The sequence below is a fragment of the Vespa mandarinia genome, chromosome 9 (genome assembly GCF_050613455.1).
Source record: "Vespa mandarinia isolate Hongniang chromosome 9, ASM5061345v1, whole genome shotgun sequence".
NCBI lineage: Eukaryota > Metazoa > Arthropoda > Insecta > Hymenoptera > Vespidae > Vespa > Vespa mandarinia.
The window spans coordinates 6,597,437-6,617,361 of NC_140818.1; the positions used below are offsets into that span (position 1 = coordinate 6,597,437).

Below are 19,925 nucleotides of genomic sequence, written 5' to 3' on the forward strand. Positions count from 1 at the left end.
GTTGGACCTTTAAAGTTCGAAGATCGTTGCTTTCAGTGAGAAGAAGCTAGCCATATCTGGGATACCCTGGCGATCGTGTGGAAACTGTAAGTCGTGAACGTGAGCCATCGAGGATACGTGATCCTAAGAAGTGGACAGTCGAGCAGCACGTTCGACTATCACCAAGTAAAGCAGGCTTACCTCGTAGCTCGCTTCTTGAAGCACTCTTTAAGCTACTATCTACAATACAACGTTGACTATTCGTTCTTTTCTCTTCTCTAGGGACATGACTAGGCACGCAACTCCTATTCTTTTTATACTATTCATCGAATCGACAAATAACATGAAAGATCGGATCACGAATGTCGTATACACTGAACTTATATCAACAATTCATTCATTAATTATTAATACGAAATAAATTTAAATTATAGAGACGTGATAAAAAAAAATGATACCATTAATAACGTAGTATCCTATTTTTTTTCTTTTTTCTTTTTTTTTTTTTTTTTTTTTTAATTATTATTATTATCATTTATTATTATTATCATCGATATATGAGATACATTAAATAATTTATGATCATTCATTTTTATTCGATAAGAGGAAAAAAAGAGAAAAAGATTATCTTAAGATATATCATCTCTTAACCACGAGTTTACCCCAGTAGTGAGTTTGCAAGCGTGCTCGACCGAGAAAGAACGCGGACAGTCAGACGTCTCGTCTACGCGTTTTACGTGTATTTCCGCTTTCGTTTTAATTTCATCGCTGTGGTATGTCCGGCTGGAAAACTGTTGACCGCATTGTAAAGGCAAAGACACACCGTACCGTCTTCTCTACAAGCGAGCATTTTTGCATGTGTCTCACTGCATTATGCATGCGGCATAAGGATGACATTACTGTGCGTCCATTTCGGGATGCACACTTCTTTTTCTCTCTCTCCCTTTCTCTTTGTCTCTTTCTCTAATCCAAACTTCTCTCTCTCTCAGTGTGTGTATGTGTGTGAGTATGTAATCCAAACTTACATATTCCAAATATAATTTTTCTTTTAATTTTTATCCATTTTATTATCCTCACTTTTTTTAACGATTTCTCTACTATCTGATTTATGAAATAAATAGACCAAATAAATCTATATTCTTGTAAAGATTAATTAATTTAATCGAGAAATATTGAATTTAGAATTAACAAAATATTGTTGTTTGGGAGTAACAAAATATACTTTATCACTTGCAATATCACAATTGATAAATGCATAGAGGAAGGAAGATTATGGAATTCGGAGGTTATCGGTTTTGATCGGTTATAATCGGAGAAGATAGATAAGCCATTTCAAGCGATAGTTGAAGAACGATAAAGTAGAAAATGTTATCACGAAGAGTAGTCGTTGCATAGAAACTATAAAGGCAACTCGTTTTCCTCATTCTTTTTTTATTTCCCTCTGACAGTCTATCTGTCTGTCTGTCTGTCTCTCTCTCTCTCTTTCTCTCTCTCTCTCTCTCTCTCTCTCTCTTTAAGTATCTGCAAAAATGAATATCGACGACGAATTAAAGAAGGATTCAGATTTGTCCGATACCGATCCTAGGTGAGATTGAATTTATCGATTTCAATATTTAAAAGGATTAAAAAATAATTTTAATTGTTATATAATCTTCATTATACGAACTAATAAGGAAATAAGACCGTTCGGATAATGGAATTTTCAGATAGTGGAATACAGACTTTTCTTAATTTAAAACCATCGGTCTTTTTTCTAATGCCTTATATGCTTCAAAGTGAAAATACACATCCTTCATTGTTAATTTCATTGCATTCCTCTACTATTTAAATATTTATTATTTAAAATATTGTTAATAATAGCCTTTCGTATAGTTTTTATCACATTAGAGTCACTCTCATGATATCATTTTTTATCGTATTTATCACATCCTACTTATCTATATAATAACATAATAATATAACTTTTCTAAGTTCTATAGTTTTTCGTTTTAATAGTTGAAACATTTTAAATCATTATGCCATACACTAACATCTCCAATGTCAATTTTAAATGAAATTTTATTTCCACTGAAGTTACAAGTATCATAATAGTGTCTGATTACATTGTTGTGATTAAAGATAATATAAAGTTTGGATAATAGAATGTTTGATTAGTAGAATTTTCGGATATTATCGGTATTCGGATATAATGTATGTTCGGATAATGAAGGCTTTACCGTATGTATTAAACAAAACTTTACTTCTTCTAATGAATTAGATTCTTATCACGATATTTTAAAACAGGAAAATTCAAATAAAAAAATTCTATCCAATGAATGGTGAGAACCGTGGCTTGGCTATTATTTTTTCTCACTATGAGTTCCAAAAACGTGGTAATCTACGGGTAGGAAATAAATCAGATTGCAATAGAATGAAAGCTTTACTAACAAAATTTGGCTTCGAGGTAAAGATTTGTAAGGATTATCGAAAACAGAAAATATTCAAAACATTGTCTAAAGGTAATCTTATTAAATAAACTGTTTAATATATTTTATTTGGATATATATATATATATATATATATATATATATATATATATTTCAATCACTCTATTTATCTTATCTAAAAATGACATATTTCCACGATAAGTAAAATATTTAACTTGGCGATACATTGTATCGATAAAAATAAACGTGAATCATAATCAGATAAAAGATCTTATAAAAGTAAGAATTACGTGCAGATTACATGTAAATTGTGTCTTTGACGTATTGAGTCTTATAAATTTTAAACCTCATTTTATGCCAATTAAATATCCACTACGTGTTTTATATTAGAATTATCAAAACACTTCTTTTTACAGTCTCACGAATGGATCATTCTAATAATGATTGTCTCATAATCATTGTAATGTCACATGGTGATTCAGGTATAATTCGCTCATACGATGACGATTATGATGTCTCCATACTTTGGTCTAATTTTACAGAAACTAAATGTCCCTCTCTCAAAGGAAAACCGAAATTATTTTTTATACAAGCTTGCCGAGGTAATGATACTGATTCTGGTATCAATTTGGAATATCGAAGTGAAACACATGATCAAAATGAATTACCGCCTAATTGCAATACTACAACTGACGTAATCAATTTCAAATTGACCCAAAAAGATTTGGAAATGTTTCTTACGCCAAATGAACCAGATTTCTTAATCGGATATGCAACCATAGCTGGTAAGCGATTATAACTTGGTAGAACTGTATTATTAATCATTATTAAAAATAAATCAAACATTTCATCAATTAGGTCATTGTGCATTTAGAAGAGATAAAGGATCCTGGTATATCGAAGAACTTTGCACGATATTTGAAAGATATGGAAGAAAATACGACATATTAACTTTACTCACTTTCGTCGCCCAACATGTCGCACTGAAATACATATCTTTATCAGATAAGGAACCAAAAAAGAATGATAAAACACAAATACCGTGTGTCACGCATACATTAATCAAACAATTGTATTTTTTTCCTGAAGAAGCCGAAGACGTACCTGTGGATTTACGATTAGATCAATACGTAAATACCTTTTAGAAATAACAAAATGGATTTTATGATATTACATCGGTATTATATCATTTAATGGTTCATACTTTCGAATATAAATAATTTTAAATTAAACAACGAAATCCAAAAATAAATTTGTTTATGTAATCAAAGAAAAAGATTAATAAAGAAAAAGACAAAGAGATGGAGAAAGAGAGAGAAAGAAAAATGTCCTCTTGGTTACCGCAAACTACACAATAGTTGGCCGTTTCATAATAGCAAAGCCTTGGGGCTGTAAGCGAACAGACGGGAGTGAGTTTTTCCTTCGTTTAGATTCAAGTAGACTATTCTTATTGTTAGTACTATTCTTTCGTTGCCATGACACGGCTTGCCTTTTTCCTATTCGAATCTTTTGGCTCTATTCAGAATTCCAACTATTCCATAAACTTATTACCTCACGGTATAAAAAGAAAAGCGAAACGAAAATATACCAATTTAAATTGTTTTCCTGCACGATAACTTCGAACTTATTCGAAATATACAATTCTTTATATGGGAGATAATACATTTGAATATACACGTTCACATACAAAATAAATTTTTAAAATGTAAATGCGTAATAATTATTTGAATACCGATCGAATCTTTTGATTTGTTATTCGAAACAACTGCAATATTATATTGAAATTCTTTAAAATTTATCTAAACTTTTTTTTCGTTAACAATTGCAATAATATTCGGTTGGATCGATTAAAATGGGGAAATTCTAGATATGTTCGTTTTACCTAAAACGCCAATATATTCTGTACTCCACGTTCCTGAAAATAGTTGGGTATTCGTGCTTTAAAATGGACGGTCGGTGGTATCTGTTTAATCGGTAGGTTCGAAGATTTATAGCATGGTACACACCGTTACGTTTCATCGTCCAAAATCATTTTTCGATTGATTATCGTCGTCCGTCCCTTTCTTCTTTTTGTTTGCTCCATTCTTTCGCCTGGCTATATGGAAAAAATGTTTCCATTCGCGTTTCTATTTCTATATATGCAAGCCGTTGATTGTATCCATCTGATAGTATACTTTACATATATGTATATATATATATATATATACATATATATATATAAAGCGGCCTCCAGCGTCCGGTCAGGCCAGAGAACTACGCCCCCTGAACCATAGTGAAAAAACTTCACATTTTCGCATCTTCAAAGGCTGAAGAGATCATACTGCTTTTATACTTGTTTTTTATGCATTAGGTTCGACCATCAATATTCTTCATATTTTAATATTAAAATATTTATTATAAAATTTTTTATTTTTGAAAATAATCAAGTAATTTATTCGAAATTAAAAATAAAATATCTTCGCATTTCAAAAATATTTCGAATATATGAAATATCGATAAAATCCATTCGACCATTTCATGAATATTTAACATTAAAATGTTTATAATAAAATATATACCATTTTGAAAGTTTTTCGGCAATTTACTTGAAAATTGTATACACGAATTTTCACTATAGTATATAGCCTACGTATAAAACTTTGTTAGATTTGGTTTTGGAAATTTGTTACTATAGTCGAAAAAAGTTTATATGCATACACACACACACACACACACACAGGAAATGTCATATACAGAACTTCAAAGAGAATTGACAAATACCATTTCTATCAAAAGTTATAGCTAGCGAACGCTTTTCGTTATAGCTATTGCATAAAACACTTCCAGCATTTGTATCTACAAATAGGAACTACAAACTTTCAACCCACAAATAAAATCATTGAATTACACTAAGAATTACTTAACTATCTAGAAATTTATGATTAACTATATCTAATTGGCCTATTTGATTAAATAATAAATCTTACGAGACAGCTTGAAAAGATTATCATTTAAATATCTATAGAAAAACGATAATGATTTCTCATCATTTTCTAATATTTAAAATATAAATTAAAAGTATCTTAAGATAAATTTTATTGATATTTAAAAAATTAATATAAAATCGTACGATGAATAAAATCGATTGAATCACCAGAAATCCAAACGCTAAAAATCTCTTATAATTTTATTAAAATCAATTTTTCAAACTATATTGATTAGACATTTTTGACTCAACTTAATGACTACTGTATATTTTCTAAATTCTGAACATAGTTTAGGATTTTTATTTAACTCCCTATATGCGTTATATCTACAATGTATCTCTTATTTCCAATATCTTTTCCTATGATAATAGCAATTTACAATCACATACATACACACACACACACACACATGCACATACGCATGCGCGCACGTATACATTATCAAACAATTAAGAAAAATCTACACATTCTCATATACACATTGTCATATTCATCAATATTTTTCACGTAATATACACCACCTATTTTTTATTTAATTCATGAATAATTAAAATGACGAAAAAAAAATATTCGAGGAAGTAATATATGTCTAAAAACTGTCTAGTCGTCTATCTAAAAAATAAACTATAGATGCTCGTTGGATTCGTATTAATATTCTCTACAACTTTTGTTAGATATAAAATATTGATTTCCATTAAAAAAAAAAAAAAAAAAAAAAAAAGAAAAATATTGTTATAACTGCGGCCTTTACGAAATAGCTGCAATAAATATTGCATTTCACCCTCAAAAAACTAACAACTTTTATTCGAAACATTTGTTTATAAAACAAATAGAATCGGAGATATTTGACCGTATCATTTTAAATGAGACACTCGGTATAAAACGAAAAATCCAAAAGAACGAGAATGACAGCCAGTTGTAACAGGAAGGCTTTGTATCGTCGGACCACAGCAATGCCATCCATTGCGATCGAAAATCCGCTTTAAATCCCAAAATTCAAGAGATAGAGAGAGATAGATAGATAGATAGATAGAAAGAGAGAGAGAGAGAGAGAGAGAGAGAGAAAGAGAGAGAGAAAACATTCGTTACATCCAGTTTGTTCTTCGTACCGAACCCTTTCCTAACTTGAATATCTATTGTAATTGATCGTTGTAATATATCTCTGTAAAATGCTTCAATAGATACATATACATAAATCTTTGATATGATTTCAAGAAAAGAATAACGTGTTTGACAGAAGAATATAACATTTTTAATTGTTTCCAATCGAAATACAGATATAATATAAATGAATTAATATGATGAATCAACAAAAAATGGATTTATCAATGAGAATCAATTGATCGATAGATTCGTTTCAGTTATAGAAAAATCGTGCTTGCTCTTACTAATAACGAAATGATCGTTCAATCGTAAGCAAAGCTTCTTCAAGGCCTTTTCCATTTCCTCGCAGGTCACGCAATTCTTATCAGACATAATTGCCATATTTTTCGCGTCTTCCAATGATTCATCAAGGATTCCCTCAACGATAGTTGACAGTACAGCTTCGGCACTTCTCGACAAAACGTAATTTCCATTTACTGGTATGTCAAAGAAAAATGAAAAATAGAATTATGGCACTATACTCCGTTCAATAATTTAAAAATAACAATCGAATTATTAAAAATAATACAATCACAACCAAAATTAATATATATATATATATACACATAACTAATTAAAAAATATATTACAATGTTTGCAATGTTTTTTTTTTCTCTAATATTACCACTAATATATCTAACGAAGCTAATCTCTTTCATAGCCTGATTATTATTAAATTCTTTAAATATTCATTTTGATTAAGTTAGACATTTTGCTTTCTTCTTTCCTCTAACTTAAATACGAATCAAATTTTTTCGATTGATATTCTCTTCCCTTTTAAACATTCTTCATTTTCCATAATATTTGGAAAATTTTATGTAAATTTTGAAAATTTCTATAAATCCTCGAATATGATCGAATATATTCAAGAAGATAATATATATAAGCAAAAATTTTTTTCTCAAGACGCATCATTGAAAATGTTCGATCATTAAAAATCACTGCATTCTTTCGATCTTTCGACGAAGCTCGTTGTAAATTTTCTGAATATAATTACTTCAAGCTTTATTAAATTTAGTCTTTTAGTTTCTCTCTCTCTCTCTCTTTCTCTCTCTCTCTCTCTCTCTCTTTTTCTTTCTATCTTTAATATAATATAATACAAAGTGTTATTGAATCCTTCTGTATAGTATATTAATAGCTGAATAGGTAGAATATTTCGAACTTTGATTTTTTTCAAAAATTCTATCACGTGATTATACAGTAAAGTACACAGATTTATTATATATGTGTTCTCTTTGAGTTTCGAAAAGTTAGAAACTAATATATCGATCATAACTAGTATAATAAGTATAATATATAAATCTTTAAAATATCTCGCGAACTGACAAGATGTGTCGCTGTATATCTACTTTCATTTCTCTTTCATAAATTTGCCAATGCAACGAAGAGAAGATATATAAAAGAATAAAAAAGAAAAAGAAAAAAAAAAAGAAAAAAAAAAAAAAAAGAAAAAAATGTAGGAAGTGTTTCAAAGTAAAATTTCGATGGTTAAACTGAAACGTAACGAAAGAGAAAGAAAGAAAAAACTGTGGGAACGCTCGACGAAATCTTTTCTTTTTACTTTACTTCGTATGATGAAAAAATCATCTTCTCATCCTGTCTACACGTAGACATTTAGACAGAATGACAATCTACACGTAGACGTTTTCTCCGAGTTTTCATCAATTTACTTTTAATTCGAAATATAAAACAACGATGTGCTATATAATATGACACAAAAGAAAATTACTTTTCTTTAATATACATACATTAATAATGTATTGATCTGTGAAGATTCATATACATATGAGTATACATATATATATATAAATATATATACGTACGTACATATATACATTTATATTTACGTAACGTATACCTAGAAATAATTGTTTTTATATAATTTTCAATCCTCTGATAAACTTATAAAATTTTATAAGAAAATTTCGCAGAAAAAGTATGATTCATTTATCTATAAAAAGAAAAAAAAAAAAAAAAAAAAAAAGAAAAAAAGAATATTCGAATGACATCACTATGTTAACATTTCATATCTTTTCTAGATACTCGATGGTCTTTTATCGATCTGACGTCGATGTTAGCTCATCTCGTAAAGTGCGCTAAGCAATTTGTCTTTTACAAATGCTCGTGATGATTCTTCACTTTCTCTACTAGCACTCTTCTTGTGAAACCACACCATTTTCTTCAAAAAATAATCTCCTGTACGTTTTCGTTGCAACTCGATGACGAAAAGAGTGCTCAACGAGAAAAAAAATGAAATAAAAAGCTAAATCTCAACGGAATAACCACCTCACGATCATTTTTTTTCCGTCTCTTAATTTTGTTAATTTTTTAATTCTTTTAATTTTTAATTTTTCTCTTTTGACTTATTAATCCTTTTTTAATATTCTTTTCTTTCTATTTTTTTTTCTTTTCTTTTTTTAGATCACATCCTATATCGAATTCTTCTTTTCAGAAATCTCGTCGAATATTTTTCCTTCCCAAAGGTAGTACTTTAAAAAAAGGAAAGACTAACGACTTTCCTTACATTTTTTAATAAACATTAAATGAGTCACGAAATTTATGTAAAAATTAATATTGCAGTTTGAAGTCTATCAAAACTCTACGATTCTTTTCTTTGGAATTGAATATATATTACACAATGACACAATTAATTATTACGTCAAAAACATTGACATAGTTTAGGTTAATAAACGTCGATTAACAAATATTTCATACTTACCCGCCTTTTTTTTCGATTTCGACGAAATTCTCTTAATGTTGCTATAACGCTCTGGGGGTATCTTTCGACGCATTGTGATTTTAACGAAAAATATCTTTTACTTTCAAGCTTTCCAACATCTCGTACGAATAATTTTGACGAATCTTACAAACAGCCATGCCGGTTGCTATAATAAAAATAAATGAATGGAATAGTTTCAATGTTACCTCAAAAATATTCTTATCGCGTAAGAAATATTACTTTCTTAAAAGGAAAAAATATTATCATATTACTCATAGTGGTATGTGTGAATTTCCATTAATAAATTGATTATACACTCATCTTAATAATAATATAATTGCTATTAAGTTTATCTCGTAAAATTCTACGCATTTCTACGTCAAATATAAAGTAAATTTTCTAACAGGATTAATGATCATTCACGATTTCATATAATTACGATAGTTATATATATATATATTGAAACTCTTTCGAAGATCGTTCAAAAATTCATTCAAATCCATATAAATAAAAAAATTTCGTTCTTTCGTACATTGAAAGGATAGTCTTTAGACAAAACTATTGAAAAGAATATTTCAATAATATTACAAGTATATTATAAATATTCTCGTTGAATGCAAAAACGATAGCTTACGTGAAAATTAGAACAATTGCTTTAAAAAAAAAAAAAAAAAAAGAAAAAAAAACGATTCTAAGATATAGATCTACGTGTATATTGTATGCGATAAAAATATACAATACGCAATGTATACAATTAAATTACCTACAATAACCATTCAGATAGAATTTAAAATGAAATTAAAATTGAATTTATAAAAAAAAAAAAATGAATGAATGAAGTATGAAAAATGAATGAAGTGTGCATAATAAGAAATGATGCTGCGTCAATTAATTAATTGTAAATCCGTTCAGACAGATTTTTGTTTTTCTTTCTTGTTGTCACGTACAGCAAGTACATTTTCCTTTCTCTATAAGACCCTTTGGCTTGCTAGCAGGTTATTTCCGTTGCAAGCGAAAGGAGAAATTCGATGGGTCGAAACAGCCGTTGTCCTAACGATGTGATTTATCGGACTGGACAACACAGTGTGTTTGCACGCGAGAAAGCTCCCAGCCACGACGTTTCCGTCGTTTTCGTCGTGCGAACGCCGTTTGACGTCCAGTCGGCTCTTGGCCGGCTCACCAAAGCGACTATCGACGTGGACCTTTCGAGCGTCGAAACGACGATAAGCGGCTTATCGGCGAATCCGTCGGCAGAGCAAACCGTTCGTTGAAAATCAACGACTACTCGCAAAAAGCAAAAAATATTCCCGTCAACGGAATTTCTTGATCGGATGTACCTTCGCAACGTCACGCATTTTGGTTTGATTCTCAAAATGATCATTTCATGCTCGTTTCATATAAGAATTGATCGTTTTAAGAAATTAATATTTACGATTTCGTTTGAAATTAAATACATTGCAATATAGATTATATAAATTATAATTATATGTAAATGTAAAATGAATTATAAAAATATATAAAATAAGCGAAATTAATTCGTTTGATATAGCAATCTCTATATTTGATTTCGACTAAAATTAATAATTTACCTCAAAAACATAATCTATTTTCGTAACGAAAATACGCTCAGATATCGTATTTAATTTGTTTTTAATTTAAATTCAATCCAATTAAAGGAAAAAGAGAAAAGAATTATTTCAAATAATTAATGATATATGAGCTTTTATATATCATTAATAATCATATTTCAAAGTAATAATGAAATAGTCAAAAATTACCGTTGGTTTCAAAACATTGGGATAATTAATAATGGATCCTAAGAAATTATTACACAACGAGATTTATTATCCATATATACAAACGTTTACATAAACTCTCGAGGAGCTGAAAAATGAAATGAAAAACGAATGTGATACCAGTCATAACCTTATGAATCCAATAAACTGTTTTTTAATTTTTCCATATTAAGGAGGACAATTGGGAAACGTGTATCGAAAAATTTGAAAATCAAAGGTATTATAAATACGAGGAATCTTAAACGACGAGAGATTTATTGTCTATTTACAAACGCGATCCTTCGGGAAGTGATATTAGCTTCTTTGAACAATTATCCTAAATTCTAAAAGGAAGGACTGAAGAAGAAACAGGGCATTGGGATAAAGACGCGATAAAAGGGATAGGACAATGAACCTTAGCGATATTTATTGTCTCTATGTACAAACGTCGAGTGAACAACGTATGGTACGAGGATTGAAATAGTCAAAATGGTTCTACCATACAGGCATGCGCACACAGACTGACTCATTCTCTCTCTCTCTCTCTCTCTCTTTCTCTCTCTCTCTCTCTCTCTCTCTTTCTTTCTATTTTTAGTCAATCATTTATATACAACTTTCCTGAACACGAAGACTCCTCGTATAGATATCATGAGTACGATGAACCGGTAACGTGCTAGGTCGAGCTGGACTAAGGCTCCTTTCGGATCCTCCTCTCTCAACGTAACCGTTTGGGTAGATCCAGGAATCCTTCGCTCGTAGAACCGAGGATGGCGAAGGAAAATCAAGCTCCTCGAGGCATCCAAAGTCTTTCGTTCTATTCGCTCCACTTGGCGCATAGTTTGGCTCGAAAATGTCGGGTCGTTGCTCTAAGAGCTTGTTTGGTATCAAGTCCGGATCGTCGTCGGGTAATTCTGTTGGCATGCCACTGCTACGTTCTTTAAACTCATCTCTTATATCCTTGCTAGTAGTATTACTTGTCATCGTAGCAACGGCCACGCCGGGCATAGTAGTAGTTGTTGCTAACATTCGATTATCTTTACTCTCATATTGAACCACTTCTGTTAATGTCTTTATACCTTGCATCGGATGATTCCGACGATATAGAGTTAAAGTTATTCCAACAATAAGGATGCACACCGCTGTTATACCCCCGGCAAAGCAAGCCACCAATAGACTGTAATCTGTAGTTTCTTCGGAAGTTCCACGACCTTGGAAGAATTAAATCAATAATAGACTAAGTTACACGTAGAATATTGTATTGAGATAGATGTTTGATAATTAACGTAGTGGGATTTATAAAAAAAAAAAAAAAAAAAAAATAAATAAATAAAAGAAAAATAAAAGCAAAATAAAAAACAAAAGAAAGGAGAGAGAAAGAAAGAAAACACTAAGGATTTAAGGAATATTTAGTTAACGTTGATTAGAAAGATTCGTTCGAATTCTTTTCTTTTTTTTTTTTTCCTTTTTTCTTTTTCTTCTACGTCTTCTTTTTCTTCGTCGAAACGATTTTCTTGAATTGACTCTAAGAGAAATCGAAAAATCAAACTGGCGACTAATTTGTACCCACGGCGAGTTGCGAGGAAAAGACTGCAGCGTAATCGAAGCAAAGTCTGTGAGCTAAGATTGGCTCGTCTTCGAAAGGATCGTTCTTCTTATCGAAAAGGACGAGAAGGAAGAAAGGAAAAGGATGGAGAAGAAAAGGAAGAAAGAGGGTTCTCTCGTCCGAACGCTTGCCGATCTCGGACAGACGTGTCCGGTAAGCGGAATTCGCTTTTTCTCTCTGTTATTGGATCACGAAGGAAACGCAGGTAGATTCCGGAAGCGAAGATTAAGAGGAAACGGAGAACCGGTTCGCGGAGAACGATGACCTTTTTGGAATTCAGAAAACGCTGTGGCTTGTTAGCCTCTTCTGAAGGATTCCTACGTGTTTACCTACTTCTACGTATGTATGTATGTATGTATGTATGTATGTATGTATGTATGTATGTATGAAAAATATATACGTTCGTTTATACATACGCGATGTCCTCTGAGAGGATTCTTTTTAAGAATACGAAAGAAGATGGCTTTTCGAATGTTAAATATACTTATCTATCTTAAATCGTTTTATTCCCCTAATAATAATATTCTAATACAAATTTTCTCTTTATATTCCTTAAAAAAAAAAAAAAAAATTAGAAAGTATATCAGTTAATATAATCGTCGTGACACCGTTTTACATACATATTCGCTTACGTTGAACATATTATCATATTAACTAGTTTCATGGCTATTTAAGAAGAAAAAAAAAAAAAAGAAAAAAGAAAAAGGAAAAAAAAAAAAAAGAAGAAAGAAAAGATCACAATTGGTGGTAAGCCACGATTCAATTGTGAACGCAAAATGAGCAAGAAGAGACTCGAAGAGCGAGCGAATGCTCTTGAAAGAAGGACTCGCACACGCGTACCTTCTCATAAAACGGAATCGTATCGTGTAACCGATATGAATTACGCATGAGGATGGAAATTAAAGACGATAAATGCGACCGAGAATGAGGAGAGCTACTCGGCTCGTTTATGCGATTTTAATTCAGCCCTTGCGATGGATGTTACCGAAGGAGGCTCGCGTGAGAGGCGAAAAAAGAAAGAAAAATTCTTTCTTTTTCATTTTTACCTCTCCACTATTACTCTTCCTCGTAATGAGAAAGAGAAAGGAGAGAAAAGAAAGGGAAACGAGTATAATAGTAACAAAAGTAAACAAGAACGTTGAAGGACGTTCTCGATCCTGTTGCTACAAGCGACGCACGACTTGACGTCCTTTTCTCTCTCTCTCTCTCTCTCTCTCTCTCTCTCTCTCTCTCTCTCTTCATCCAACAATATACTCATTATTTCTTATTAAAATGATTCGTTAACGTTTGCCACTCGCAACAGAAGAAATTTTTTTTATTATCTGAATGAAAATTAATAGCGATATTCTTTTTGATACTCTGTAATGACATTTATCGAAACTCAAATACTCGATTATCAGACATTGATCATATAATTAAGATATTGACAATATAATTTATGATATCTTTTAATTGTAACTTTATGTTAATATTAGACTATACCGCCTAAAGTTAGATAACATTTCATACTTTGTCGATAACACTTTGCTCCCTGTCAATCTTCTAAAACTCCGGCAATAAATAACTAATTATTCATACATATATGTAATAACGGGCAGTCTCTTTACAAAAGTCCAAAACTATAATATATTTTATTTATACACGTCATTTATGATCTCAATTATCAAGATAGTAAGAAGTAATGTCAATCTTTATACTTGTAATATTAGAAATAAATATTGTAAAAAAAGACAAATGATTGATAAAGATCTTAAAGGAAGGTATATACGAAGAATTGATTTTAAATGAAGATTTGTCAATTATAATCGTCTTTTCTTCGAAGAAAACTTAACAAATGTCACTTTCAAATACATCATTCAGTTCACACTGATATATATACATAGAATTCTATATATAGAATTCTTATATATATATATATATACAAAATCTCCATTCGTTTCACGATAAAAGGCATAAATCTTGTATCTGTCTTTTTATGCCATTAAAAAGATTGTATTATCGGAAGGATCGGAAAGGTTGGAAATAATTGATGAAAAAGGATCCAGGTATGTTTCTTTTTTTTCTCACCTGTTGTATACATGGCGACTCCTTTGAGAGAAACAGGTTCAAGGACGACGGGATCGCTTCGACCTTTTGCATTTACGGCATAAAGATGTAGCCTATAATTGCAACCTGGTTCCAATCCTGGTACCTCAAAGACCGGGCCAGTTGATCTATCCGTGTGATTCAAGTAAATAGTATTTACATGATAAACGTTATCCTCGCTGTAAACCTCCAACTCGTAATTAGTCAACGGTAGACCACCGTCAAATCCCTCGGAGCATCTGACGATCAACCAATCGGCGTCCCTCGGGTCGGTAGCTTTAAAGTCTTCGTGTCCTGTTTTACATAGACGCGTGCTTATCTACACGGACGATTCTCATGAGACAACAAAACTCTTGCAGTTTAATCACGGCAAAAACGAAATGGACTAATTTACGTTAATGAAGTGAACTCAAAAGTAATGGGATTAAAATTAGAAGTTTGATAATACGTATTAGTCGGTATCCATGAACAATCAACGAATCAACATCAATTTATTTAGAATGATCATTTATCATTTTCGATTCGACATAGGAATTGTATTTTTCTTTAATCCATCGCTTTTATATATCGTTCATACTTTTTATATGATATAAAATCCTAAAATCCGAAAAAAATTCAAATGGAACTTGATAAAGCTTAGCGATATCGCTGCGTTCACACTGGATACTTTTTAAACTCTCGAACAGACACACGTTCCTCGTTCGCTATCGTCGTTCAATAGAAAGGTGTAAATCGACGTTAACGACTTTTTTCTCTTTCTCTTCTTTTTCTCTTTTTTCTTGTCCTTTCGTAAGATTTCGAAGATAGTACGATAAAAAAAAAAAAAAAAGAAAAGGAAAAAAAAAAAAAAGGAAAAAAAGAGTGAATCCCATCGTTCTCGGGAGCGCATTCGTCAAAACTATTAAAAAGTATTTATCCTTCGGGAGTAAAGAAACAAAGAGGGAACATCGCGAGGTAGTCGAAGTTACGAAACCGGTAGCACCTGACCTACATTGCAAAATGCTGTGCCGTCGAAATCCGAACACTTGTTTCTCAGCACTTAGCTGCTCCCCTTCCAAGCAGAGCGGCAGCTCTTTCATCCGACAACGGCAGCGTACACAACGCTGCTGACTCTACGGAAAAAACGTCAGTGATGTGCGACCGTTTCTTTCGACGTGACGTGGCAGCAGCAGTAGAAATACAGAGAAATAGAAAGAAGAAAAAGAGAAAAGACATTTCTCGGTCGACTGTTTGCGTTTTTCACTGGCTAAACTACCCTATCGTCTTTAATAGACGTCCTAAAAGACAAATTCTAAGAGAATTCACATTCGCGATAACCGTTTTAATGTTAAACACAATATAGAGGCATTACCTACTTTTCAAATTAACACAAATTAGCACGAATTTTTTTATTAAATATTAAAAGGCTAAAGTTATTGAAGTACCTTCATTCATAATTTACCTATTCAATTCATATTCATAAATAATGTTGTAAAGGGTGAATGAAAAATTAAATAGAATCCCATGAAAAATAATATAGTTAGCCAATTAATCGTAAATGTTTAACCATATTGATAAGAAAATAATGGATAATTATTAATCGCTAGCATGTAAGAAAAAATATCGATTTATATAAACTTGGCTTAGTAGCCAACACGATAGGAAGATAGAGCAGGTCACTTACCCATTCGATAGGAGAAGGCTCCGGTCGATTGTACGTATGTACAATTCTGCAGTGGGTATGGCTTCCCAGCTACAATGATCTGAAAAAGACAGGGCGTTTTCTGCAGCCCTATACGATTTCTCGCCCAGCAAGCTATCGTCCCATAGTCCATGTCGTTCGACGGCGTGTAATTCATTCTGGAGCCGTGCCAATGGCTCGTGACGAGGCTCAACGGTTTGACCTGCGTGAATCGGTTCGCCGGCACGTTCATCAGTTCGCCGGAGTTGTTGAACGTCCATTGAAAGGTCGTAGGAGGTGGTTTCGATTGTACACCGCAAACGAGAGATATCGTCTCGTGCTTTAACGCGCCTACCACTTGTGTTGATGAGCCTTCTTTGCAAATTGGGGCATCTAAAATATTTAAAAAAAAAATCATTCTTTCATCTTTATTAGATCGATCCTATTAACAATCATTAATAATAATCAAAATGAGATTTATTATTATAATAAATAATAAGATTATATGTCGTTCAAATCGTCCCACTCATCTCCCCTAAATCTAAATACAATCTTCTCTATTTCAAATAATATTATATAAAAAGTCATTAAATATAAAGATATCAATTTATACGTATTAAAATGATTAAAGTTCACTTTTTATTGCTTATATATTTTTGTTAAATGATCAACTTACACATTATCTCTAAAGTAACTGGTCTACTGGTAGATTTTCCTTCAAGATTGGTAGCCATACACGAATACTCGCCAGCCGAACTTCTAGTTACACTCTGCAAAACCAAAGAATTACCACCAGGAAGTATGATCCCGGCTGTCGCGTTCTGATGTAATTCTTTGCCGTCCTTGAACCAGGCCAACTTGTAAGCTTTTGGATTGGCCCGGACGTCGCACTCGAAGTAGACGTCGTCACCCTCGTTTATATCGTTCGCCCGCAAACTCGAGCCCAATTTGATCGTGACCACTGGAGCGTCTGTAAGCCGCAAACGCGATAAATCGATCCCACTGAACTCCAATGTCCCACAAATATTTTCTCCTTGCGTGAAATCATCTTATGCGCCATTCAATTTCATTCTATACACATATAAATCATTCTTAACCATAAACATTTTTTTCCACTCCATTTCTCTGTTCGCTCAATTAACACTTATGTCAAATTGAAAAAGAAAAGAATTACTCTATTTATAAATATATTCGCACTAAAGTGATACAAAAATAAAATGATATTTAATAATAATAATAATAATAATAATAATAATATAAGTTAATAGCAATATAATAATATTTCTTACCGTTGATGATTTTAATAATATTCAACGTTTAATGATTAATTTATTTTCACTTACAATGAACGAGCAATCGCCATCTATCTTCCAAGGCACTGTCAGGTACAACAGGATTTTCGGCACGACAAGTCAAATACTTTCCTTCGTCCTCGATCGTAGGAACATAACTCAGCACACTTCTCGTTATGTTCGGACTATCTGCAAACTATGAAGAACTCAGTATCTAAGCTCGTATAAGACGAAACGATATTCGTTATATAGATAACGTCTGATATTTCGCGTAGCAGTTTAATAGCAATTGCACTCACATTTCTAGCCATATGCTTCACTTGATGCGTCCCTTTCCACCAAGTTATAATGGCTTCCGGTCTTGAACCAGAACTCGCACATTCTATTTCGTACGTTCTTAATGCCGATATGTGATTTCGTTTGTTTGTTATATTCACTATTAATGGTTTTACTAAAATAAAAAAAAGAACTCGAATATATTAACTCGTCTCTCAAAATGATATTCCAGTCTGCAAAAATATCAAAAGATTTCACGGAATAGCACGAAATTAAAAATCATATGATTCTGAAAAAAATAAAAAAAAAATAAAAAAAATAAAAAAAAAAATAAAAAAAAAAATAGAAAAAAAATAGAAAAAAGACAAAAAAAAAAAGATAGAAAAATAAAAAACAAATAAAAAATCTTGAAAATCATTTTTACACTCTACAAGCTAGAAGATATTCAATAGAGATATTAAAAAACTCACGATTAACGTCGAGAATAATCTCGGATGTTAACGGAGACATAAGTTGTGTATTGCTCGCTCTGCAAATCAACCTAGCCCTTAAAAAATCCCTTGTAACTCGCGATACATCCAAACGATTTATAGTAACGTCTCCATGTTCTAACGTGTACGTATCGTCGAGTAATTTTCCTTCAAAATACCAAGTGACCCTCGGTGGTGGCGTGCCTCCGATCACCTCGCACAATAGCGTCATCTCGCTACCCTCGTTAAAGGGTTGTAATATCTTCGCCAGAACTTTACTCGAGCCCATGTAGATCACCGGTTTCTTTGATGGCACTATTGTTCGATAAAAAAAAAAAAAAGGGCCGACGATTAATCGGCGCAGTCAGGTTAACAAAAATATTTATTTTTTCATGAAACTAACAGGTTAAGGAAGAATTACAGAAGTATTTTATTTTTAAAAGCTTTTAAAATCACACGGGTATATAATCAAACTATAAATACAATATAAATCAATTAAATAAAAGAGTGAGCATTGAAATTAAAAAGTAAAGTTTAACCAACAATGAGAAATCTTCAAACAACTATCTCGATTCATAATAACATTGGTTGATTCAACGTTTTAATAAAACTAGAAAGGAAAGTTAGCCATCTCTTTGACTGATCCAATCGAGAAAATGAAAATGCGGCTAGCCGCAGATGAGGTCAACACCTGTTGAACGGTTACTGCGTTCGATTAATTAATTCGAAATCGCGTTGCCCTTCGCCAACCGAAAGCTAGTCAAACTCGTTACGCGATGACCCGTCTTCGTTCTCTTTTACGCTTCATTAATGAGATCCATTCGACTTAGCAACTTTCCTTCTTCCAGTTAAATAGACTACTTCTTCTAAACTTTCCTTCTCTACTTTCCCTCTACGAAATATTTGAAATATCGCGGTCTTTTCGAATTCTTCGGGTTAATGAGTTTGTAATTTTCACGAAGAATAACAAAACACTTGACCTACATCGTATGAAAAAGAAAATTGGTAGAAAAGTGGAAAAGGAAGTGATAAGGACAGGATCGATTAAGCTCACCTATAACGGTGAGGTTGATCTTCTGATTCTTCGTTGGGCTATCCTTAAAGTCCACTCTACATGTATATACACCACCATCGGTCGATTGCAAAGGATCGATCTCGAGTTCAGCTGGCACCACGTTTGTCCTCATAGTCGCTCTTTCCCCAAATACATATGGATCCGACCAAAGCTTTGCTTGACCTACGGCTCTACCGCGGGCATCCACACTGTATATTGGCTCGCCTTCCTTCCCGTCTTTGTACCAAAAGACCATGATAACCATCTCGTCTTTCGTCGGTGGCTCGATATCGCAAGGTATTTGCGCTTTGAAACCGGCCACTGCCGTTATGTCTAATACGGGAACTGGAAAATCGAATGGCTCGTAACTTTTCTCATTCCTTTAAGTCGTTCCCGAAGGATTTAATATTTCTTCGATATCGAAATACATCTTCAATTTACTCCTTCGTCTTTATTCTTTAATTACGTATTTTCTTA

At 32.1% G+C, this 19,925-nt stretch overlaps 3 protein-coding genes across 9 annotated transcripts in view; 1 reads left to right on the plus strand and 2 right to left on the minus strand.

The window, feature by feature from the left end:
- The first annotated feature begins 658 nt into the window (after positions 1-658).
- On the plus strand, positions 659-4,074 carry LOC118443361 (caspase drICE-like). Of its 3 annotated transcripts, XM_085659232.1 has the most exons (5): positions 659-1,564; positions 2,263-2,477; positions 2,822-2,887; positions 2,948-3,190; positions 3,264-4,074. In XM_085659232.1, exons 1-5 carry the CDS (start codon positions 1,509-1,511, stop codon positions 3,548-3,550), a joined length of 867 nt encoding a protein of 288 aa, XP_085515358.1. In that variant the 5' UTR covers positions 659-1,508; the 3' UTR covers positions 3,551-4,074. The 3 variants fall into 3 exon arrangements, with proteins under 3 accessions (XP_085515358.1, XP_035726109.1, XP_085515359.1); XM_035870216.2 differs by having other exon boundaries at positions 2,822-3,190; XM_085659233.1 differs by lacking the exon at positions 2,822-2,887.
- Positions 4,075-6,706: 2,632 nt separating this feature from the next.
- On the minus strand, positions 6,707-10,403 carry LOC146872775 (uncharacterized). Its single transcript, XM_085659438.1, has 3 exons — positions 10,181-10,403; positions 9,234-9,399; positions 6,707-6,951 (listed from the first exon to the last, which is right to left on the minus strand). Exons 2-3 carry the CDS (start codon positions 9,304-9,306, stop codon positions 6,707-6,709), a joined length of 318 nt encoding a protein of 105 aa, XP_085515564.1. The 5' UTR covers positions 9,307-9,399; positions 10,181-10,403.
- Positions 10,404-11,108: 705 nt separating this feature from the next.
- Positions 11,109-19,925, minus strand: part of LOC118443354 (protein turtle homolog A) — a 29,997-nt gene continuing 21,180 nt past the window's right edge. For 2 of the 5 annotated variants that reach the window (XM_035870196.2, XM_085659365.1), the window contains 8 exons: positions 19,449-19,793; positions 18,395-18,709; positions 17,948-18,099; positions 17,700-17,844; positions 17,033-17,326; positions 16,360-16,749; positions 14,679-14,990; positions 11,110-12,216 (listed from right to left, as the gene is read on the minus strand). In XM_035870196.2, coding sequence (XP_035726089.1) covers positions 11,612-12,216; positions 14,679-14,990; positions 16,360-16,749; positions 17,033-17,326; positions 17,700-17,844; positions 17,948-18,099; positions 18,395-18,709; positions 19,449-19,793 — 2,558 coding nt within the window. In that variant the 3' untranslated portion in view covers positions 11,110-11,611. Of the gene's footprint in view, positions 12,217-14,678; positions 14,991-16,359; positions 16,750-17,032; positions 17,327-17,699; positions 17,845-17,947; positions 18,100-18,394; positions 18,710-19,448; positions 19,794-19,925 lie in introns of all 5 variants that reach the window. The other 3 variants (XM_035870201.2, XM_035870199.2, XM_035870198.2) reach the window with 3 other exon arrangements.

What these genes read in the sequence shown, in the direction of transcription:
- LOC118443361 (XM_035870216.2), top strand. Translation starts at nt 1,509, where the DNA reads ATGAATATCGACGACGAATTAAAGAAGGATTCAGATTTGTCCGATACC. An exon ending in TTGTCCGATACCGATCCTAG is followed by an intron (nt 1,565 to 2,262) that starts GTGAGATTGAAT and finishes ATTTTAAAACAG; the next exon opens with GAAAATTCAAATAAAAAAAT. An exon ending in CGGATATGCAACCATAGCTG is followed by an intron (nt 3,191 to 3,263) that starts GTAAGCGATTAT and finishes TTCATCAATTAG; the next exon opens with GTCATTGTGCATTTAGAAGA.
- LOC146872775 (XM_085659438.1), bottom strand. Translation starts at nt 9,306, where the DNA reads ATGCGTCGAAAGATACCCCCAGAGCGTTATAGCAACATTAAGAGAATT. An exon ending in GAAATCGAAAAAAAAGGCGG is followed by an intron (nt 6,952 to 9,233) that starts GTAAGTATGAAA and finishes TTGACATACCAG; the next exon opens with TAAATGGAAATTACGTTTTG.